Source organism: Phyllostomus discolor, chromosome 9 (assembly GCF_004126475.2).
Source record: "Phyllostomus discolor isolate MPI-MPIP mPhyDis1 chromosome 9, mPhyDis1.pri.v3, whole genome shotgun sequence".
Classification (NCBI taxonomy): Eukaryota; Metazoa; Chordata; class Mammalia; order Chiroptera; family Phyllostomidae; genus Phyllostomus; species Phyllostomus discolor.
In genome coordinates, this window is record NC_040911.2 from 26,954,553 (window position 1) to 26,980,027 (window position 25,475).

The following is a 25,475-nucleotide window of genomic DNA, read 5'->3' on the forward strand; positions in this document are numbered from 1 at the left end:
GGCAAAGCAAATCTAAAAAGAAACAACAGTGACAAAGATTAGGAGAAAGAAGATTTGGTACTATAACCTACAAGAAATGGAATCAGCCCCATTAGGCAAAAGAGTAGGTGTATAGTACACTATATTTCTATTAATCTCTAATTGATACTAATGACCAACAAAAAGGATTGTAAAGAGACTAGACATAAGGAAAGTTCCAAGCTGCAAGTCTGAACATTGATTGAGGCATATCCAGATGCAGAAAATAATTAACATAGCATGACTGAAATTGCTATCTTTAGAAAGGCCTGCTTGTAAGGTTAGCTGGTATTATGGGAATTTGGATTTTGGGAGTATTCCCACCATTCTCTAACTGATAAGGGTATTTTACAATATCTAAATGGTTTAAGAAAACAACATGGTTTATGCTCAATGTGTGCTTTCCTTCTGGGAATGTGGAAATTGATATATGCTACATAGAGGGTGGAACATGACTAGCTTCCAATAAGAACCCTGGGCACTGAGTCCGTAATGAGCTTCCCTGGTAAAGAATACTTTACATACATTGTCACAATTAGATGCTGGAGGAATTAAATGCATCTCATCCACATGAACAAGATTCTTAAAAGATTGTATCTGGTTTCTTCCCGACTTTACCCCAGGTACCTTCTTCCGTTTGTTGATTTTGCTTTGTAGCCTTTCACTACAATAAATCTCAGCTGGGAGTGTGACTACTTGTGATAATCTAGTAAATCAACAAACCTGGGCATAGTCTTGGAAACCCTGTTACACCCAGTTTCTGGATTTACTGGATTAATATAGTCCCTTGTTTTAAAACAGTGAGGTGAAGGCATCACACAGTTACAGTCAGGTGTCCTTCTCTATGAGACAGTGTTCTGAGTACTCAGGCGAATGTTCTGAGAGGAGAGGTACCAAGCAAAACTCATTTATGTAACAGCATAAGGGCAGAGAGAAGAATGGCAGTCACTCAACCTGTCAAGCAGGCAGGCTTTCATCAAACTCTTATTTCATGCCCAAAGCAGAGCAAAATACTTAAGCCTACATGTCTTTTGAAAACTCTGAACACTGTGCAAAGGTGTAAGCTAAAAAGAGCAGTAGCTTTATGAATCAACAGAGGATAAACTCAAAACATTAGTGTGTCTTGACTCATTCTGGAAGAAGAACCGAAGTTAACCAACTAGGATAGTATTACCCCCCGCAATGTCAATGAGAGTCCCGAATGCACAGTGAAAGATGAAGGGACAATGAACTGAGGCTTCAAGCTGGCCCTTTTCTCCGTCAGTGCTAAACAGCGCTGTATTTGGAGAGATGCACAAATTACCTTTTACGTTTATACTTCCTTCTAGCCTATTCTGTTAACTTGCCTGCATAAGGAGGATATTTATAGCTGACGGAATAAAAAGCATGATTATCACTTTTACAAAAGTTATTAAAGTAACCAGGGTGATACCACATTCTCTGGAATATTTACTGGAGCTTTCTTTTAATCGATGCTCCATTCGAAATGAAATAAATTTACTTAGCAAAACAGAAATCACTCATATGGCTTGGGAGATTAAAATCATATAACAACACAAGTCACACACTGAACTCCAAATCTTAAATTAATCTGACTGCAGTACTCAGAGATTTCCTCCTGCTCGGTATTCTTAAAATTTAGCATCATAAAAGTTAAAGCTGTAAAGAATCTTAGATAACATCAAGTCTATTCACATTTGACAAGAGACTTAATGTACCCCTCCTGCAGCATTTAGAATAGAGTATCTTGCAGTTTTCTTAATCTAGCCAGCCATGCATCCTTCCTTTCCTTCTGCCCTCCTCCTCCTTCCCACATGTCCATTGTGTCTCTTTAATCAGAAGTCACTAAAAAGGAAGCCCTACATCTACTTAGGGTTTTTGGTAAGCAGTGTAACATGTAAAAAGGCCTGCAATAATTATATTTCATTATGGCATTGAAATTTTCATTAGATCTGGTTCGCTATTATTCAACAATAAAATCTTCTCCCAGTGGATAGGTGGAAACATGCGCAGTGTACCACAGATTCTTTCTGAAAATGGCAGCTCTCACCTACACTAACACGCCCAGTCATAAGCGGTTCATCTCTTGAACCTGTCACCTCATGGGCTGTTGGAACTTACAGACTTTTCATACCCAGGCATTAATCACCACTCCAGAACTGCACTGTCCAATGTGGTAGTCTCCAGCCATGGGAAGTTACAAAAATGTAATTAGTTAAGATTAAATGAAAAATTCAGTCTTCGTCAGCCGCCTTTCCAGTGCTCAACAGCACTGGTGCCATGCTCCAATGTGGACAGTGCACACACAGCACGGCTCTACCGGACTGCAGAGCTCTTCGAGACAGTCTAACGTGGCAGCTGGAGTAACACGGGGCTTCTGAATATCTCTGTCTGTTTTGCTTTTTTCCATGACATGCCTAATCCAGAGGATTTCTATCATGGCAAAGAGTAAGCATATATCAAAGACACATAAAAAGTACAGTAATTAAAGTAGCCGCATGGCAGGACTTTAAAAGACAGACTTGGCCATTAATTATACTTGAGGGGGGCAAAAGCCTTAGTTATTCTTATTTTCTTATTTGAAAAAGTTATTTAAAAATAAAATCAATAATAATAAAGTACATTATCATTCATATTCACCTTAGCCAGATTTACCTGTTGTTTACATTATACCCTGCTTTATCACTTCCACAGTCAGACATTTACACACATACAAATACATGTATTTTTTCTGAAGTATTTGAGGGTAACTTTACATACCTCATCACCCTTTATCCCTAAATATTTCAGTGATCATTTCTTATGAATAGGAATATTCTCTTACATAACCACAGTACAGTTATTCATTTCAAAAATTTTACCTAAACCCATCATCCACATTCTGATTTTATCAATTGACCTAATAATATTCTTCACAGCAGAGTCCTCCAAACATTACAGGATATACAGTCTAGGGTCAGATACTGCATCCGGTTCTCATATTTCTTAATTTCCCTTTAATCTAGAATATTTCCAGAGACTTTCTCTTTCATGACATTTCCATTTTTGAAGTATGCAGTCCCTTCCATCCTTTAATTAGTAAAAGGGTTTGTCATTTTGTGTTTGTCTGATGTTTCCTTCAGACTTAGATTCAGGTTACGTGTTCTCAGTTGGAATGCTGAATAGGTAACCTGTTATCAGAGTTTAACAACTGGGGATATAAGAGTCCACCTGTCCTTCATTGGTGATGTTAATTTTGATCACCTGGAGGTTTTTTCCCGCCCTGTATAGTTCCTGTTTCCTTTTACTCCCTTGCAATTAATCAGTAGTCTAAGAGGAGACTCTTAAAGGCCACACAAATGCCCTGCTCATCTTCAATATTTCTCGCTAGATTATTAGCCATTGATGGCTTGCTTGATCTAATCTTTCCCATGGTTTCAAAATAATGATTTGCCAACTTCAGCACTCCTTCCACATTTAACAGCTGGTCTTTTAGCTTTCTATGGCAGGGATGTCAAACTCATGACCACATCAGCCTCGTGGTTGCCTTCAAAGGGCCGAATGTAATTTTAGGCCTGTATAAATGAAACTACTCCTTAACAGTTAAGTGAGAGCTTGGAGCTGCCGCCGGGCAGAAACAAGGTGCCATGCTGGATAAAACAAGGTGGGGGGCCAGATTCAGCCCATAGGCCTTGTGTTTGCCACCTGTGTCCTACCGTAAATAAGAATCACCTTCCTCCCCCATCAACCCATCCATGTATGTGTGTATGTATGTATGTACACATGTGCGGATGTATGTATGGACAATGTATGTATATATGTATCACTAATACAGATTCATGAATTTCTATTCTCTCCCTAATAGTGTATAATTCATTAAATCACTACTGTTCGTAATTATTAAAGTTCTTTAATAAGATAGTTCCTGTATTTGGTGACATTATTTAAATGCAAAACGATGACTTGGTTAACACAACCCCCTATCAGCTGGACATATTAGGCCTGATGCCTGATGACACAAAAGAGGGCAAGGGGGACGTGAGGGGGAGGGGAACATAGGAACGGGGATGATGTGTAAGTGTTCTCATATGGATGTCAGACCTACTATCGAAAAGTACCCACAAGAAATCAGCCACAGGCTTCCCAGCTATACCTCTTAGCTACACATGGAAATGTCTTATTCTGTTTAGAAAACCAGCTTCTATTTAAGGAAAAGCATATTGTTAATGAGTTAAGTTTCTGTGCAAGAAAATTCCTGAGAAATCATGAAGCATAGCAAAATGCGGTTAGAATATGCGGAGAAGAATGGGCAGAGCGGCAGCATTAGCTGACCCCAGATAGAATCAGGACTACAGTTCCATGCAAAGGTACAGTGAGAGCTACTCCTGGAATTCCGCAGCTTCACAGTTATTCATTGTTCTCATCAAACGAAAAACTATGCAGTTGCCTTATATCCTCACCTCCACTATGTAATTCAATCAGTGCTCAAATGTTCTGAAGAAATGTGATTTTTCTCCACAGTTTATCTAGAGCTGCAGAAAAGGGCAGACTTGTCATTAAATACCCCTGAAAAGGAGAAACCTCATGAACTCTAAAAGAATAAGAAGACAATTGCTTTTGTATGTCAAAATTTAGAATTAAGTTTTCTCGCTGAGCATGTTCGAGATGGTAATCACAAAAGTTCATTTCAGTTTCAGAGTACGGTGTGCTTCAGAGACAGCAAAAGTAGAACCTAAGTGACAACCCCGCTTGGGAAACAGGAACGCAGGGCTCCAGCCAGCAAGGAAAGCTTACTGGGAAATCCTGAGCGGGTTTCTGAGGTACATGTGTCCCTTGGTAGAGACAACTTGTCAGTGAATTAACCTTCAGACACAAGGAGAGTTCTCTGGTGGTTAAAAAAGGGGGAGGGAGGAGAAGCCAAGCAAAGGGGAAAAAGAAGGAAAATTGAGTAAGAAAAGGAGGGAAAGTTAGATCAGGAAGGACCTTATATGTGTTCTCTTTCCCTCTATTGTCTCATTTTCTATATCTCAAAAAAATGGAAGATCAGAAAAATTAAATGACTTGTCCAAGTGCACATACGTGAATTATTGGAAGAGCAAAAAACAAGAACCCCAAACCTGTTTTCAACCAAGCAACTGAAGTATAATAGAAAGAACACTGACCCTAGATCTCAAAGTCTGGATTTGAATCTTTACTGTCACTAGGCATGGGCAAAAGTCGTGACATTTCATGGATACTTTGAAAGAAACTGGCAGTCTAAAAAAGTGAGTTAACACAGGTTTCTGTGAGTGGAGACTAGGATAGCATTAACAGCTTTAATTTATGTTGAGAAGTCCCAAAGAAGAACTCCAAAATACAAGTGGTGAGACCTATAGAAACCACAGAGAATATTACCTCATGGACATAAGAGACAAAATTTCAAATAGTACTGAGGCTATAAACAGGGTAAATAAAAAAAAATATGTTTGCAGCTTCCTTGTTCCTCTCCACTCCAAAGTCTTTGAAACTCAACAACAAAAACCTAAAAGCAGTAGGGCGCTTGTTATTCTTCTTGAGTTTTGAAAGTTCTTCTTATATTTTGAATATAAGCTTATCATTTATGTGAATTATAAATATTTTCCCAGAGCCTGGGATTTGAATTTTCATTCTCACAGCAATGTTTTCAGTAAACTAGTTCTTAATTTTGATGAAGTGCAATGATCAATTTTCCTTTTGCAAGTCATGTCTGTGGTGTTGATTCTAATTTCTTTTCCTTAATCAAGGTAAAAAGTTTTTTTAAATGTTTTCTTCTGGAATTTTTATAGCTTTAGGTTTTAGAGTTCAGTTTAGGTATAACTGATTATAAATGAGTAGGTCTAATTCTGGGTACTGTATTCTGTTCCACTGACTTATCTATTTTTATATTACCTTACAGTCTGAATTACTGGTAGTTTTAAAGTGTTCTGTTTGATCCTTTGCATTTTAATATAAATTTCAGAATCAGATATCAATTTCTTTTTTTAAAAGGCCTACTGGAATCAGCTGGTATTGTGTTGAATCTGTAGATCAATTTTAGGAGAACTAACACATTAACCGTATTGGCTTTACGATCCATAAACATGGTACATCTTTCCATGTATTTAAGTGTTTTTAAAATTCTTTTGCAGAGCAGTTGTCAGAGTGCAGGTCACATTTATCCCTAAACATTTTATAAATTTTGATGCTATTATAAAATGGTATTTTAAAAATTTAACAATTTAAAATGTTTTTAAGTTCCAACACCTTACTTTGTTACTAGTATATATTATATAAATGATTAAAAACTTTTTATTGTGCTAAAATACACATAAATTTTGCCATCTGAATCATTTTAAGTGCATTAATACACTGACAATGCTGTACAACCATCACCATTGTCTATCTCCATACTTTCATCATCTTGTAAAACTCAAACTCCAAACCTCTTAAACAGTCACTCCCCATTCCCCACACCACAGTCCCTGGCAACAACAAAACCACTTTCTGTCTCTGTGATTTTGACTACTGTTAGTTCCTCATAGAAATGTTATACAATTGATTTTTGTAAATTGTTCTTGTGTCTTGCAACCTTCCTAAATTCACATAATTTCTAGTAGCTTTTTTGGTAATTACATAAAAAGTCTGTGTAGACTTACATTTTATGTGGATTTACATTTTTATCATGTCATCTTAAGATAACTTTAGTCCCTTTCCAATTTGTATGCCTTTTATTTCTTTTTCATGACTTATTGCACTGGCTAGACCCTCTAATACAATGTTGAATAAAAGAATTAACAGAAAAATAACCTTGCCTTATTCCTGACCTTTCACCATGAAAAGTATAATGCTACCTATAAGTTATTCTGAGCTGTCCTTACTTGGGTTGAAGACATTCTCTTCTGTTCTTATTTTTTGGACCTCTTTATCCTGAATGAATATGAGTTCTTAAAAATTTTTTTTGCATTATTTTGAGATGAGTACATATTTTATCATTTTTAGACTGCTAATATGATCAATACTAATGGATTTTCAAATGTTAAACCAACCTCACATTCCTGAGATAAACACCACTTAGTCATAATTTAATATTTTATATTGTTGGATACAAATGGTTAAAATTGTGCTAGTTTTTGCACCTATATTCATAAGAAATATTGATCTGTAGTGTTCCTTCCCTACAATGTTATCTGGTTTTGTATCAGAGTAATGCTGGCTTCATGTAATGAGTTGAGGTTTTTTTGAAATTTTCTGGAAAGTGTATGTAGAATTAGTATTATTTATATTTTAAAATTGAGGTATAATTGACATATTATGAATTTGAGTCAAGGTGTACATCATTTTATATTTGCATACATTGGGAAATGACTGCCACATTAAGTCTAGTTAACATATGTCTCTATACACAGTTACAAAAATTTTTTCCTTTTGATGAGAACTTTTAAGATCTACTCTCTTGGCAACTTCAAATATGCAATACAGTATTATAGTAACCATGCTATACAGTATATAAATAAATAATAATATTCAGGAGAATTTACCAGTAAAACCATCTGAATCTAATGTTTTCTTTGTGGGAAGGCTTTTGGCTACTAATTCAATCACTATTATAGGGTTATTTAGGTTATCTATTTCTTCTTAAGTAAGCTTTAGTAGTTTGTGTATTTCAAGGAAATCTATCCTTTATATAAGTTGTCAAATTTATCAACATAAAATTGTTCATTATGCATCTTTATTTTCCTGTAGATAGTAATACCGGTTATTACCATCTCTCTTTTTTTCCTGATCAGCCTGCCTACAGCCTTATCAAATATATTGGTCTTCTCAAAGAATCAGGGTTTCGTTTCACTGACTCTCATTCTCTTTTTAGCTTTCTATTTCATTGATTCCCGCTCCATCCAATCTGTAGTATTTCTTATCTCCTGCTTCCTTTGGGGATGAATTTAACACTTCATTATTATGAAACAGCCTTCTTTTTCTGGAAATATTCTTTGCTCTGAAATAGACTGTCTGATAACACAACCACTCCAGCTTTCTTTTTACTAATGTTAGTATGGCAAATCTTTTTTCCATGCCTTTACTTTTCTATACTTTATTTTTTTTAATTTATTGGGATGACAATGGTTAATAAAATTATATATATAACCTACAATACATCATCTGTATATTGTATTGTGTATGTAGCACTCCAAGTCAAGTCTCCCATCCACTTCCTAGTTGTCTTCTGTGTTTACTTTTTCTCTTCTTCTGCCTTCTTTTGGGTTATTTTTCATGATTCCAGTTGATCTACTTCATTGGCTTAATAGCTATAACTTTTTGTGATATTAATTTGGGGACTTATTTAGAGTTGATAGCATATCTTCACTTATTAGAGTCTACCTTCAGGGCACACACCATTACAGATCTAATAACTTAATTTATCAGTAGAACTTAATTATCCTCTCCCAGTCTTTGTACCATTTGTACACATTTTGTTTCTATTATAAATCCCATATTATTTTTCTTAAAAATTAAATTCTTTTAGTCTTAAACAGACTTCAATAATATGAAGAAAATTTTGTATTTACAGTCACCATTTCTAGTGTTCATTACTTTGTGTTTATTCGTATTTTTACTTAGTATCATTTATTTCTACATGAATGACTTCCTTTAACATTTCTTATAAGTTTGTGAGTAAGTAATTCTTTCAGCCTTTATAGTCTGAAAAATTCTTTATTTCACCTTGATTTTTGAAAGATATTTTTTTCTCAGTATAAAATTCAAGGTTGATAATTTTTTCTTTCAGTAATTTATTGTTCCACTGTTTTCTCGTGTACATTGTTTGACCCCCAGAAAATCTACTTTCATTTTTATTTTTGACTTTCTTTATGTATGTTTTTTCCTCTGGCTGCTTAAAATTTTTTTTATCATTGGTTTAGTTTTAAGTTATTTGCTTATAATGTGACTTGATAGTGTTTCCTTTCATATTTCTTATGCTTTTAATGCACTGATCTGCTTAGATCCATAGGTTTATAGTTTATAGATCTGGCTGGTACAAACAGGGCCTATTCCCAACCAATATAAGTTGTAAGGATTATTTTTTCTTTTGGTACTTCTTTCCCCCAGACTCATTAAATATTTTCATATTTATGCTTGGTCATTAACTAGTTTAAAATCTGAGAGAGAGTCTCTGCTGATCTCTGGAGTACTCCTTACTGCAGCTCTCCCCTCACGGGTTTTCAGCTCTGCGATCTCATACCACCTTGGTCTCCTCAAACTCCCAGCCCCATCTTTGCACCTCATGGAGACCACCAGTCTCTACGTGGGCTCCTCTGTCTAGGTAGCATCCTCAGACAATTGCATGGCTCATGTAGTGTGTTTCTCCTCCTTCAGGGATCACTCTCCTTAAGTATTTGATGTCCATTCCCTGTTAAACCTTTGTCTAATATTTTTTGTCCAGTTTTTCATTTGTTTAGGTAGGTGCATATATCTAGTTCCACTTACTCCATTATTTCTGGAAATGGAAATCCTGTTCTGGAAGACTGTTAAACCAAGAATGAAAACAGGTTTTGTGCCAACTCAGATTCACTAAAAGTAGCTATTGGGACTATAATAAAAATTAGAGGGAGATCTTTACGTGACAGGTAAATAGCAGCATGTATACCAGCTGTTTACTTACAAGTCTGAATTGCACCATAATAGTCCTTAAATTCTGTGATTACAAAAGTGGATATGGCAAATGACTATCAACTAAAGAGAACCAAAAAATATTAACAAATTGCAAGGACTGCAGGCCAAAGATTGCATGCAATGGAATAGTAGCAGTGGAAGTAATGAGACTAATATTTAAGTAATTTTACCATAGTCACAGCTGAAGACCTTCACTTAGGAGGTTTTCCATGTGCAGGTGATAGTAAACAATGTAAGCTTCTCCGAGTAAGTAGAAGGACAGAAAGACAGTGGGAATAAAAGCCAGAGAGAGGAATTAGTACTTGAGAAGCATCTAGAGACTTGGAGGGAAATAAGGAGAAGCCAGAGAAGAATGAAACAGAAAAAGAGAAACAAGAGGAAATAATGAGCAGTAACAGAAAAGGTTTAGCAAGGGACCACACAGAAATAATGCTAATAAAAGGGAATGTAATGGCCAGATCAGAACAGCAATGATTCATTAATATTCAATGCCCACTGCTAAAAAGTGGTGGACGTAATGATTTTGTCCACTTTATACTAAATAGAAAAGGGAGAAATCTCAATAAGATTCCAAATCCACCCATGTACATTTACTTACTATAAACGTAAAGAGTTAAGAGAAATAGTAAGTTAGGTTTGAATACCAACAGTTAGAAATACAGTGGGAGAAGCTACTTAAATGCTGCCTAGGCTTTATCTTAATGTAAGGAGTACTGAGGAGAAACTGTAACATATCAACAACGATAGAGCCTATTAAATAAGACTGAAATAGAAATTACAAGCATCACAGTCTGAGGTGACATTGTTCAAGTTCAGGTTCACAAAAAAGAAGTAACATTCAATTATGATAAGGAAAGGTACATTCTAAAATATACATTGGTCAAAACTGGTTGCTAGATCCTTCCATGTCCAAGACCAACGTTATACCAAGTAATGTTTCTTAAGATAAGGAAAACTCATCAGTGAACTATCTCAATCTAAACAGAGCAAGTGTACACCATGAAAAGCTTGTAATGCTTTCCAAAATGAATGTAAAAATGCATTTTTCTTTGAGGCAAAGCAAGAAAGAAAATGGGGAGAAATGAGGAAAAAATTCACCTTGTAAGTGGAGCAATTTCTTTTCAGGGAAATGGCAGAAGTTGCAAAGGAAAATTGTAAGCCAGGACATTCTTCTGAAGAACTGTGGATTTAATAAAACTATAAGCAACACCCATAATATGCAATCTGAGCCAGATGGCAGCCAGTGCAAAGAAGAAACAGAACAAGTCTCTCAAAGTCAAACGCACGCCTCGCGAAGAATGAGCTGCTGCTGCTATCCCTATCGCAACATCTGGAGATGAGTTTTTTAAAAAAACTTATTTTGAGAGCAAATAAAATTTTGTGTTTACTTGACATTGTGGCTACTCATAGGAAAAGCACATAGTTTCCCAACATCTCTACCACATTTGTGCTCCGGTCCTCGAAAATCTGTATGTCAGTTTAAGAGCCTCCAAGGGTTAGTTATGGAAACAAAGACACTAAAGTAAACATTTTTTTTTTAGCTATCTCAAGTTTTCTTGTTTTTCTTCCTTCGAGAAACTATGGAGCCAGCCAGATTTGCTAGCTGTATGACCCGGGCAAGCCACTCATTCTACCTAGGGTCCCTCCTCTATGAAACTGGGATAATAACCTCATTGGCTTTTTGTGAGCACCAGATGATTTAATGTATGTAAGGGCTTAGAATAGTACCTAGCACACAGTATGTACCATATATATATATGATATCTACATATGTGTATATATATATCATGTTTTTTGGTTACAAAAATTTAAAAAAAATTCACTCCACTACTGATGGACATTTGGACTGCTTCTAAATCTTGGTGATTTAGAATCATCAAATAATGCTGCAATGAACATAGGGGTGCATATATTCTTTTCTTTTGAAGTCACAACATTTATAAAAAATGGCCAAAGCATGAATGGTTTATTTGTACTCTAATTTGAAATATTTTCTTTTGTTCTGTTTTCTGAAAACCTAGGCTATAAAATGATGCAGAGCAAGGTGACAGTTAATCTTGATTGTTTATCTGGATTTTTCCTGCCACTCTGGCAACAGCAGGCAGAAAAGAATTATTGTTTCAGGTTTCTTCCGGTGTGGGCATGGAGAACTTGAGCAAAAAGAATAAAGAAAGAGAAAAAACTCATGGACAGCAGTGTGGTAATTGCCAGGGGAGGTGGAGTGGAGAGGTGGAGGAGAGTATGAGGATGAGTGGTGATGAACAGAGTAAAAAAAAAATAAGTAAATTATTTATGTAACTGTTATTAAAAAATATTTATTAAGCCAAATCCTACATTAGGCTATCAGTGTACAAAGACCAATATATCGAGATGCCTGTTTTCAAAAACGCTTGGTGAGGAGATGAGTGAGTAAACACTCGTTACAGAAGAACAAGAGAGTTGCTGGGACAGAAATAAGCGCAGCCCACTCGGAAGCACACAAAGAGGACATTTAACTTAATTACTTCCTTATTTAGGCTAGGTCTTCCCAATGATGCTCTTCCTGACTGGAATTAGACTTGGCCAAATTTATCCACTTCCCAGAGGAAAGAAGAGAAGATGCTTACCTTTGCTCAGCATAGAGAAGCTTGTCACAGAACCAATCAGATAGCACAGGAAACGAGGTGTGAATCTCTACTCCATATTCAAGATGAAACTTACTTTCCCTCTCTGGGTTCAAATGGCAGAGCCTACAAGTGGCCTTTAACTCTCAATTTAATTTTTACTGTATATAAAACATAATCTGAAACTTGACCACCAGCTACTTCTTGAAAATATGGTTTTAAATTTTTCTCATCAAGTCAAAATAAAAATTCAAAGTATCTCTTTTTGAGTGTATACAACTGTCTACTTGGCCAACATTTTCATTCTAGTTTTTGCTATATATATATATTTTTTTTTGCTATATATATATATATATATATATTTTTTTTTTTTTTTTTTTTTAAGTTTTGTCCCTCAAAGTTAAGGTTAAGAAAGGAAGCGTAAACTATGATTGGTCTCTAGCGAAACATCTAAGATTCATTCACTAGTTTAAACAACACTAATACCTGAGAAAATTTTCTTTCCTCCCAGATAAAGGGTTAGGCCTCCTTATCTAGCTATCTTTAGAGAACCCTAGTGACGGTTTCTGGACTCTCTATATCTTTGGGGTCATAAGATTATACTATACTGGTCATTGAAAGGCCCTCTGTGTCTCCTCACATACCCTTGACAGTGGGCTGCCCTTCATTTTTGTGCCAATACACCTACGTCGTGCAAAGGGAGAAAGTGAAAATGCAAAAATAAAGGCCAAAATCTCATCTTCATGCTACAGTTTTCTCTAGCCTACTCAAGACTGCCTTAAAGACTGTCATCAAAGTGGCAGGAAAAATCCAGATGAACAATCAAGATTACCTGTCACCTTGCTCTGCATCATTTTATAGCCTAGGTTTCCAGAAAACAGAACAAAAGAAAATATTTCAAATTAGAATACAAATAAACCATTCATGCTTTGGCCATTTTTTATAAATGTAACTTAAAAAAAGCATATTTTTAAAAATCTGAGTTTTACCACATTCCAGCAAAATTATTTATTTATTTAAAAAAGTTTTCCATGTGTCCAAACTTCAGATTCAAAACTGGAGTTTTCTTGGCCAAAACTCCTAATGCACCTGACACAGCTGTCTCTAGGTTGAAGGGCAATGGTGCTCTTTAGAAGATCGCAGATGCCACTATTTGAAGGGGAGAATAGTACTTGGGTACATGACCCGTGTTTTAATACTTAATATGAATGACTGACTCTATTACACAGTTTTTTCTCCTAAAATGATTTAAAATATCAAGCTTATCTCCATCTATTTGAAGATTTAAGCTCATGTGGATATAAAAATGAGATCAAGTATCACTTGCTCAAGGGCAAGTGAAAGGCAACTGGCCAGGTTCTGAACATTCATTTAATTGTATACTATATACCATGTGATGACATGTATGCGAGTGTATCTACAAACACTCTCGTATGTATATTCGCAATTAATACATATAAATACAAACAAAATCATACAAAATATTTTAATTTTATCCAATTAAAGCTTTTCTGAGTTACCAAGTCACTTTTATTATTCTAAAAACGTAAGCATGAGTTGGGAAAGACTCAGTGTTTTCCATAAGGACAATGAGTAACAAACAGTCCACCTGATCTTCATTAAGCAACAGGAAAGTGAGTTTTCTTTGCCACTCCTGCTGTGCCTCCATACAACCAGAAGCTTCCTCAGGAGCTTCCTCAGAGACCCAACACCCTGCTTCAAGTGATCATTCCTGACCTTGGGGCCCAGGAACAGGAGGGAAGGGAAAGAGGGAAGTAAAAGACACCAGCTCAAGCACATACCATATTTCCATGTTTTAAGACAATATTATAGAGTGGGGCAAAAGTAGGATTTCAGTTGAGTACCTGAAACAGAGTTTATTCTTATACTATTATTTATTATTGTATTATTTTCCATATAAACACCTGTAAATCTAGTTTGCCTCACCCTGCATATACTGTGAGATGAAGCAAAAGGCAAATGACTCTTCTGAAATCTTGCTGATCCATTAAAAACAAGAATAGGTGGGGATAAAGATGCTTACCTGTTGTTCCTGCATTCTTGCAGCTCCAAGTTCGGAGAGAGACATGGTGAGCTTCTCCTGCTGTTCTGATAGGTATTTCTGATAGAGGCTTAGAAGTTCTTGGCATTCTCTGTACTGTAGCTGAAGAGGTGAGATTACAAATTAAGGAAAAAACTGAATAAATAAATTCAAAGTGCACCTGTGAATGCTGCTTTTCAGAGTCCAATAAACAGAACAGAGACAGACATGGAACCATATTTGGTGAGAGTGCAGGTGAGTGCAGTCTTCAGATGAACATAGTAAATGTATTTTCATTTGAATGTATCTCATTTGAAGAGACATTTCTGCTAAACATTTACATTTGAATAAAAACAAATGTGAACACATGCAAAAAAAGGAGGTTGGATCCCTACCTTACACCATATACAAAACTAACTCAAAATGAATCATTGGCCTAAATGTAAGAGCTGAAACTATGCAATTCATAAAAGTAAATCTTTGTGATCTTGGATTAGGTAATGGGTACTTAAAAAACAGAAATAAAAAAATAAAGAGAGAAATTTGACTCCAAACTTTAAAAGTTTGTGCTTCAAAAAAAGAAACTGAAAAGACAGCCTACAGGATGAGAGAAAATATTTGCAAATCACATATATAAGGTACTGTTATCAGAATATAGTAACATGTTATATGAGTCAGCAATAAAAACTATTAACCTAATTTAAAATGGGCAAAAGGCTTGAATAGATATGTCCCAAAAGAAAATATACAAATGGAAAACTGTACTTGAACAATGATTAAAATAAAAAAAAATAAAAATATAAAAAAGAAAATATACAAATGGCCAAGCAGCACTAGAAAAGATGCTGGACATCATTAACCATTAGGGAAATGCAAATCTATAATGAGATACCACTTTGCATCTACAAAGATGACTGACAATAATACACACTGACAAAAATATGGAAATGTTAAAACCCTCGTACATAGCTGATGGAAGATTAAATGGTGCTGCTGCTTTGGAAAATAATTTAGCAGTGCCTCAAAAAGTTAGACACACAGCTACCATATGACACAGCAATTCCACTTCTAGGTATATACCCAAGAGAATTAAAAATGTATGCCCACGTAAAGCTGTGTACATGCATATTCAGAGCAGCATCATTCATATAGTAAAAAAGTGAAAACACCTAAATGTCCACCAACTGATCAATGGATAAACGAAATGTGGTATATCTATGCCAAGGAGTCTTACTCAGCTGTAAAAAGAAACAAAGTATGGCTACATGCTACTGTCTGAATGAATCTTGAATTTTGCTAAAGAAGCCAGACACAAAATACTACATATTAAATTATTTCACTTATATAAAGCACAAAATATTACATATTATATTATTTCATTTATATAAAGCTGTTGCTATTCTTTCATTTTAAATACTTCTTCCAGTAAGCCAGGGAAAAGAATACTCAGTTCTAAGTAAACCGATCACAAATAAGAGTTACATTCATTCACGCTCTCTTTCTATTCTCTTCTCCAATTTCCTTAAGTACCTATCATGGGGAAAGCAGAAGAAAAACAAACAAACAAACGAACAGAAATGTCCAGGATATGCAGAGCCGTACAGACAGAAAGTGCATTAGTGGTTGTGAGTGTCTGGGGGAGGGAAAGAGGAAGCAACTGCTAATGGTTATGGGTTTTATGAGGGAGGTAATAAACATGCTCTGGTGTGAGATGTTGTCTTTGCACAGCTTTAGGAATATAGTCAAAAACACTGAATCATATACTTTAGAAGTTGAATTTTATTATATGTGAATTTTATCTCAATAAAGCTGTTATTAACACCCCCCCCCCCGAAAAAAAACAGAGAAACAAATGCAGGGTGGAAGCAATGGTACAGTTTTCATAAAAATAACTACTACCTAATTTACAAAGTTATGACTATATTAAATACAAAAGGATATAATTAGATTTTTGTCTTATTTGTTTGTTTTTGCAAAATGTTAGTTAAGGTGGTGTTTCAGCAATAAAACCATCGTGAGGGCGGTTTCCATCCGTATACCTCCTTATATTTTTTACAGTCTAGTAGGAAGAATATAGCAGCCTAACCTGGGCTACCCTCCCCAACAGCTCCTCAACCCTGCGGCGTGCTCAAGATGAAGACAATGAATGGAAAAGGGCACCTAACTGTGCAGGTCAGTGTGCGGGAGACAGACAGTTCTGCTTAGGAGCGCTCTGCTCCTCATCTCTCACTGTGGTCATCCCCCCTCCAGGCCCATTTTTCTCTCAGATCACTTCTGAATCTCGCCCTTACACTTAATTATGTATGCTTTTGGTATAAAAATTACTGCCCAATGAGATTATTCTGCATAAATACTTTTATACCATGCCATCATGATTAAAGTGGGAATAGTATTTCTTAAATGTCAAAAATGGTGATTGGTTTCAGTATTCTACAACATTTTTATAACCTAGTCATCGCTTCTGGGCAGATTCCTGTTCTAATAACCTTTGTCAATCATGGCAGCACAAATAACCATTTGCTTCATTATTCTCATTATTAATCTCTAACAAAAAAAGAGCCAGAGATGGCTTGTAGAAGAGCAACTCGTTCATCAAGAAAGAAGAGACTACTAATCTCAAAGAATACATTAATTAGAAGAGCTTGTTGAATAAACAGCATCTTTAAAAAAACAACGACAACAGAATGAATGGTGGTCTAAATAAGCTAATGTTTTCAAAGTCAGGTCATATCAGACTTGGCTTGTTTTACATTTCCATGCTTTTTTGTCAGCAAGATCTGAAAGACAGGGATGATTTGAGGTGGTCCTGGGGGTCTCTGCCAGCTGTAATGTAAATAAAAAGATTTTTTTCATTCTACCTGTTATCATAGGCAGTAATGTTTACAGTAGATGAACGTATCAGCTTAGATGCAGAATACGATTTTCACTGTTTAAGAGGGCAGCACAATTAAACAGCCCAAGAGGTAGATGCAGCAGCACTTGAAGACAAATTAGAGGCGCACCTCATTTCCTGGGCCTCACTCTACTGTGCACTGTACAAACTGAAGGTTTGGGACAACCTGGTGCCAAGCAAGACTATTGGCGCTGTTTCTTCCCACAGCATTTGCTCACTTTATGTCTCTTTGTCACATTTCGGTAATTCTCACAAGACTTTAAACTTTTTCATTATTATATTTGTTGTGGTGATCTGTGAGCCGGGATCTGTAATGTTACTATTGTAATGTTTGGGGGCACCATGAACTGTGCCCACATAAGAAGGCAAACTCACTTGACATATATGTGTTCTGAGTGCTCCAGTGACCAGTGGTTCTCCTGTCTTCCTTCCTCTATCTTTGGGCTTCCTTACTCCCTCAGACAAAACATATTAAAATTAGGCCAATTAATAGCCTTACAGTGGCCTCTAAGTGTTCAGGTAAAGGAAAACTTGCACATCTCTCATTTAACATCAAAAGCTAGAAATGATCAAACTTAGTGAGGAAGGCATGTAGTAAGTTGAGACAGGCTGAAAGCCAGGAATCTTGTACTAAAGAGTCAAGTCGTGAATGCAAAGGAAAGTTCTTGAAGCACTTTTCTACTACAGTGAACACAGGAATGGTAAGAAGGTGATACAGCCTTCCTGCTGATATGCAGAAAGTCCAACGTTCTAGATAGATAACCAAGGCAGCAACAACGTTCCCTTAAGCCCAAGCCTAACCCAGACCCAGGCCCTAACTCTCTTCAACTCTGACAGGGCCGAGAGAGCGGAGCCCACTGCACAAGGAAAAACGGAAGCTAGGAGAGGTTTGGTCTTGAGGTGTAAGAAAAGAAGATGTCTCCTTAACATAAAAAACATAAAGTGAAGCAGTAAATACTGACGTAGAAGCTGCAGCAAGCTATTTAGAAGATCTGGCTAAGAAAATTAATGAAAGTAGCTACACTAAACAACAGATTTTTAGTGTAGACAAAACAGCCTTAAATTATTGGAAGATGTCATTCAGGACTTTCATAGCTAAATGCCTGGCTTCAAAATTTCAAAGGATAGGCTGACTCTTTTGTTAAGGACTAATATAGCTGGTGACTTTAAGTTGAGGACAATTTTCTCTTACCATTCTGAAAACCCTAGGGTCCTTAAGAAGACAAGGAAACAACTGGTGTGTCTTTTAATACATTATTGGATAAAGAAGATGTGGTACATACACGGCCTGTCCAGAAGGTGTCCAGCCATGTAATATGAAAAATAGAGACATTTATTGAAGAGGATACAAGATACAAGAAACACTGTACAAAGGACAATGAAGCTTCAGTCACCTTCAAAGTAGGCACCTGGAGACCTCACATAGTTTTCCCATTCACCATCAGCTGCCCGGTCATATTTTCCCGGATCTAATCAATGGTCTGAAATCTCTTCCTTTTCAAAGATGATTTTAGTTTTGGGAAAAGACAGAAGTCACAGAGCACCAAATCTGGTCTGTAGCGGAGCTGGGTCACCTGGAAGATTTGATGTTGCACAAAAAACCTCTGCATGAAAATGATGAATCAGTGGGAGCACTGCTGTGATGAAGCTGCCAGTGGTCCATAGCTGTGGCTTTCTGTATCATCTGAATAGTTTCCCTGGAGGAATGTTCAAGCTTAACACAAAATTTGATGCAGATTCATTGTTCTACTAGCTCAGTCATTTTGAATGTGACGGCCACACAGTGCACATGCTCACTCAATAGTGTCTATCACCCCCACTGACTAGAACAGTGAAGTCATCATTGTTCATACATGAGCATTCCAGTCCACTCTCTTTGGCTGCCAGGTTACATTGATGTCATGAAAACCATTCTCATTATGTTAACAATGGCTGGACTTTCTCCAGACAGACTTCATATGTACAATGGAATACTATAAGGAAAGATGAAATACTGCCATTTGTGATAACATGGATAGACCTTGAGAATATCATGCTAAGTAAAATAAGTCAGATCAAAAAAGTTAAGGATCATATGAATATATGTTGGATATAAAACGGAAAACAACAAATGAACATACAAGAAAAACAAAGAAAAACACACAGGCACAGACAGCAATATAGTGGTTATCAGAGGGAAGGGGAGTCAGTGGGTAGTAGTTGATAAAGGGGTCAAATATATGGTGACAGAAGAGTATTTGACTTTAAGAACACAATGCAGTATACATATCATGGATCAAAGAAATGTACACCTGAAACCTATATAATCTTATTAACCAATGTCACCCCAATACATTGAATAAAATAAGAATTATGCTACATCTACTCTGCTTTCCTTATGTAAATAAAACCAAAAAGCCTAGATAACAAGATATCTGTTTACAACACAGTGAACTGAACATTTTAAGCCCACTGTTGAGGGGAAAAAAAGGTTTCCTTTCATAATATTATTGCTCATCAACAATACACCTGGTTACCCAAGAGCTCTGATGGAGATGTACAAGGAGAATAACGTATTTTTCATCACTGCGAACATAACATCCGTTCTGAAGCCCATGGATCAAGGAGCAATTCTGCCTTTCATGTCTTATTATTTAAGAAATATATTTTGTAAGGCTCCAGCTGCCATAGACAGTGATTCCTCTGATGGATATGAGCAACATCAACTGAAAACTTTCTAGAAAGGATTAACCATTCTAGATGCCATAAAAAACCATTTGTGATTCATGGGAAGGGGTCAAAATATCAACATTAACAGGGTTCAGAAGAAGTTGCTTCTAACTCTTATGGATATCTTTGAGGAGTCTGAGACTTCACAGGAGGAAGTAACTGCAGGTGTGCTGAAAACAGCAAGAGAATCTGACATGGAGACTGAGAAATAACTGAACTGTGGAATCTCATAATAAAACTAACAGACAGATGAGGAGTTGCTTCTTAGGGATGAGCAAAGAAAGTGGTTTCTTAAGATTGGAACCCACTTCTCATGAAGATGCTCCGAAGAAGGCTGAAATGACAAAAACGATTTAGAGCATGACAAAGTTGGTTGTTATAGCAGCAGCAGGGTTTGAGGGGATTGATTCCAATTTTGAAAGTTCTGTCGTGGGTAAAATGCTATCAGAGAGCATCACATGCTACAGAGAAATCACTCACAAAAAGAAGAGTCAATTAATGGGGCAAACTTCACTGTTGTCAAACTGCAACAGCCACTCCAACCCTCCAGCACCCACGCCCTGGTCGGTCAGTAGCCACGAGGACCAACACAGGACCTTTCACCAGCAAAAAGAGTATGAATCGCTGAAGATTCAGATGATGGTTAGCAGTTTTAGTAACAACTTTTTATTATGTATAGTACTTTTTTTGACATAATGCTATTGCATACTCAACAGAGTATAGTATAGTGTAAACGTAACTTTTATGTGCACTGTGAAACCAAAAACATTGAGTGACTTGCTTTACTGTGAAATTTGATTTATTTCTGTGGTCTGGAACTGAATCTGCAAAACCTCTGAGGTATGCCTATACAGGCAAATTCATTTAAACATATGCCAGGTGGCAGAATATAAAAACAGGCAGTCCTACTTTATCAATTTTTTATACCTATATTGTTCACCAAATTTTGAAATGCCCTCATGTTCCTGGAAAACCCAAAATTTGTGTCCATACAAAACAATAGTTTCCCTTTCTCCCCAGCACAAGGAGACCTTAATCCTCTATCTGAAGGGAAGGATTTATGTTCGGAAAATGTGGGTAAAATGCTTTCTGAACTGATTTGGGGGAGGGAGTGTCACGAGAAGACATATTAACCCAATCCTGGCCAAATGACTGAAAAGAATGCAGCAAATGTGGAAAACTGAGCGTAAGGGAGGTCTACACCGAATCACGGACATGACACCAGCACAACGGTGTGAACAGCCTGGGGGTCGGCCCAGCCACCATTTAACAACTGAGAGGAATAGGAGTCATCGTGACTTCATCAAAGGAAAAACTTCTCATAAGATAATATAATGTAAATTAATAGGGCAGATCACATCAAAACATATACATCGAATCAACCAGCTGAAACGGATGCTGGTAATGGTCACTTTACAAAGGCTAAAGCCTTAACTCCAAAATGCGTTAGAGTAGTAGCTCTTATCTGTGGTTTTGCTTTCTGCAGTTTGTTACCCACTGTCGACCTCATTTCAAAAATATTAAATGAAAATTCCAGAAATAAACAATTCATAGGTTTTAAATTGCACATCATTCTGAGTAGCTTGTTGGAACCCCACACAATCCGGCTCCATCCCGCCTCATGCTGCCCTGGATGTGGACCGTCCCTTTCTCTCGAGCATACACGCTCTGCATGCTCCCCGCTGCTGGTCACGTGCTAGTGGTCTCAGTTACCCACTGTGGTGGCATCACAGTGCCTGGGTTAAAGTAACCCCTATTTTACTTAACAAATGGCTTGAAAGCACCAAAGTAGTGACGCTGGCAAGTCAGATATGCCAAAGAGAAGTTGTAAAGTGCTTCCTTTAAGTAAAAAAGTGAGTATGACCCAGGACCCAGCAATTTCTCTCCTGGGTATCCACCTGAAAAAGTTGAAAACATTTATTCGCAAAGATACATGCACCCATCTGTTCACTGCAGCACTATTTGCCATGGCTAAGACATGGAAAAAAACTCACGTACCCTTCTACAGATTGGATAAAGAAAATGAGGTACATAAGTACAATGGAATACTACTCAGTCATAAGAAAAGATGAAATGGCCATTTGCAACAACATGCATGGATCTTGAGAATATCATGCTATAAGTGAAATAAGTCAGGTGGAAAAAGTAAAAAGCATATGGTGTCAAGCATATGTGGGATATAACACTGAAAGCAGCCACATGAACAGAAACTCACAGACACAGACAACAGTACGGTGGTTGCTAGAGGGAAGGGGTGTCAAGCACACGGTGACAGAAGACAAATTTGTGGGTGGAGAGCACACAATGCAATACACAGATGATATGTTATAGAACTGTAAACATAAAATCTGCATAATTTTATTAACCAATGTCATGCCAATAAATTTAATAAAATTTTTAAAAATATGCTAAAAAAGGAAATGTGAGTATAGTACAATAAGATTTTGTGGGACATTTATATAATTTTTATTACAGTATATCCTTGTAATTGTACTATTTGATTATTATTGTTCTTAATCTCTTACTGTGCCTACTTTATAAATTAAGCATTTTTATAGACATGTATGTATAGGAAAAAACAGTGTATTTAGGGTTCAGGGTTCAGTACTATCTATGGTTTTAGCATCTACTGGGGGCTGGAACATATCCCCATGAACCCAAACACACACACACACACAAATAATTTTACAATGTATATACAATGTATCAAATCATACTGTGCACCTTAAACTTACACAATGTTGTATGTCAAAAATATCTGAATAAAGCTGAGGGAAAAACATCAAGAGGCTTAGAGAAAGATTTAACCAAAGAAGGAGAACACGCTCTAGGGGAGTCATTCAAACCCAGGGCACAGTGGAAATTCTAAAACACGGAGGTGCGTGGCCACTCTGACCACACTGTGGGGAAATTGGGAAAGGCTCCAGAGAAGACAAGACCCTAGACATGAGTTCTGGAAAAGAACTACATAGAGGAACTGGAGCCCCTCGGCATCAGGGACGAGGGCGTGTAGAAACCAAATAGCGCACTGCGGGCGCGGCAGGGGTGCAGAACAGTCGTGAACTGGTCGCGAGTAGGGAGAATGAGTGCAAGATAAACACGGGCCGGATCTCGAACATTACACTGAGTTGTTTGGATTTTATTTCCCTCTGAGTTCATTAATGTCTTACAACCAATCTGCATTTTTAAAAGGCACCTTTCATAGGAATGTGAAGGCTTAATAGAAAAGTTCCATTTCCTGTAATGTTTGCAGGGCTTAAGACTAGAATCAAAGCGACCAGTTAGAACATTGCTACAACAATTTAAGCACAGGATGAGAGGGGCCTCGCTTGAAGCAGCATGTAGGGATTAGGGGGTAAAGGGATTATAAAGAGAAATTTAAGACACTGTCAACTTATGAGGTGGGTGACAAGATGTATGACCAATGAAGAGTTCCATTTCCCAAGACAGAATGCAGAATACATACAAGGTGTGGGTGGATGGGGCACCTTTAGATGCACTGAGTTCAAGATGCTTGGGAAGCATTTAGTCTCAATGGTCAATAAGGGACATTTAAAGCCCTGGGCCTGGAATTCAGAAAAGAGGTCCCAGGGAAAACAGAAAATTGGGAGTTGGTCACTTTATATGTGGTAGCTGAAGACATGAGCATGTAACATTTCCAGGAAGAATGTAGTTTTATTCATTCATTCAACAAACAAGTTCCACAGGGCAGGAACATTTGTTTTATTTGCTGCAGAATTCCTAGGCCTACATAATAGGTGCTCAGTAACTATTCATTAAATAGATGCATCAACAACTGAGACTGTGCTAGACACTAGACCTCCAATGATGAGCAAGATCAACACTGTCTCCCGCAGTGAGCTTACCACCCAGCGATGAGGGCGGGTAATGACACACAGTAACGTATGACGAAAGCAGCGGCAGGAGCACTGTGCAGTGCTATGCCAACACTTCCTACAAGGACTGCAAATGACTTAGGAACCACAGAAAACCTCTCGTAGAAAGAAATGTTCAAGCTGAGAGGAGAGGACCCATGTAACAATCACATGTAAAGGGCAGGCAAAGAAAAATCAATAGACAGATGCAGTCAACTGTGTGCAATGCTGCAGAGGCCACTCCAGGTGAAGCCTGAGAGTTGAGGAGGCCACAGCGACCTTCGCCAAAACACAAGTGTGACACCACTCAGGTGCTGACCATTTCCCCCGCTGTTTTGATAGACAGAAGTTATGCAAGTTTCACATCAAACACAGAAGCTGCTGGACAAAGAGATGTTTATTCAGGGTCTGACCATGAGGCTGCAATTCTAACGCAGTCCACTAGTCACAGCCCCCCAGGGAAATGCAGAGTTCCAAGGTTTTCACTATAGCAGGTACTCCCTTTACTCTGAACATCTACATACTACATAATATATAAAGACAGCATATACTGTGTATTCTTAGAATATTTTGCCTGGCCCCAATGTGACAAAATTCCTATCTACTCTTTCAAACTTGCTTTTATGTCTTCTCTTCCTCCAAGCTTTCATTGGCCTCCCAGATGGAGTTAAACACCTTTATTATGGTACATGGTATATAGTTAAAATTATTCGGCTATATTACTATCACCTGAAGTGGCCTGTGTTTCCAGAAATCACAGCATATTAATCTTGATATCCCTCTAGTATATAGCAGGCACATCAAAAATGTTAGAGGAGCCCTGGCTGGTGTAGCCCAGTGGACTGAGCGCAGGCTGCGAACCAGACAGTCCCTGATTTGATTCCCAGTCAGGACACGTGCCTGAGTTGCAGGCCAGGTCCCCAGTAGGGGGCGCACAAGAGGCAACTACACATTGATGTTTCTCTCCCTCCCAAACACACTGACAAAGGGAAAGAGGGAGCAAATGCCTCACATCCAGTTTCTTCTGAACTCAGTCAGTTTGAACAACAGCAACAAAAACATGAGCCATAGAAAGATATCTGGTTAGAGTAAGCGACTAGCTTTTTTTTTTAGTTTTCTGAGCATTACACTCTCTAGGTTGTTTCCTGCAGTTTCCAGACAAGATGGGGTAGAGACAGACTTGTACCTAAGATAATTTAGATTATCTTTTGCTCAGATCATTAGACACTGAGGTTTTTCAGGAAACCAACTTTCACAGTAAAGACCCAAGGTTTACTTATCCAACTTTAATGGTAAGGACACCAATTTAAAGGTTCACATTCAGATATCCTAAAAAGCAGGCTATCAATGTGCCAGGTGGACCATAATTTGATTTCCTTAGAGCTTCCTTTTCACATAACACTCTATGCATGTACACTTCCAAGCATTCATGGTAGACGTCAAAAGACAATGTGGCAAAAACATTTCTATTGAAAACCATGAGTTTTCTCTTGCTTGTAATCTGCTTAAAAATTTATCATTTGTTTAAAGGTTCCATATTTCAGCTAGACCCAAAGGAGAAGTATTTTCTCCACTTGGAAGGCTGCTTTAAATCAATTCAGCCTTTTTGAGCTACAGGAACTGGCCTGGAACTGTAGGGGTGGTGGGGGGCAGGGGTTGGGGAAGGCTATTATCATGCCCCTACCCCAACCAGA

At 37.3% G+C, this 25,475-nt stretch overlaps 1 protein-coding gene across 4 annotated transcripts in view; it reads right to left on the reverse strand.

Annotated features, from left to right (window-relative positions):
- KIAA1328 (KIAA1328 ortholog) overlaps positions 1-25,475 on the reverse strand; it is a 228,982-nt gene that overhangs the window by 118,214 nt on the left and 85,293 nt on the right. For all 4 annotated transcript variants that reach the window (XM_028524448.2, XM_028524446.2, XM_028524447.2 and 1 more), the window contains one exon: positions 14,308-14,435. In XM_028524448.2, coding sequence (XP_028380249.1) covers positions 14,308-14,435 — 128 coding nt within the window. The remainder of the gene's footprint in view (positions 1-14,307; positions 14,436-25,475) is intronic.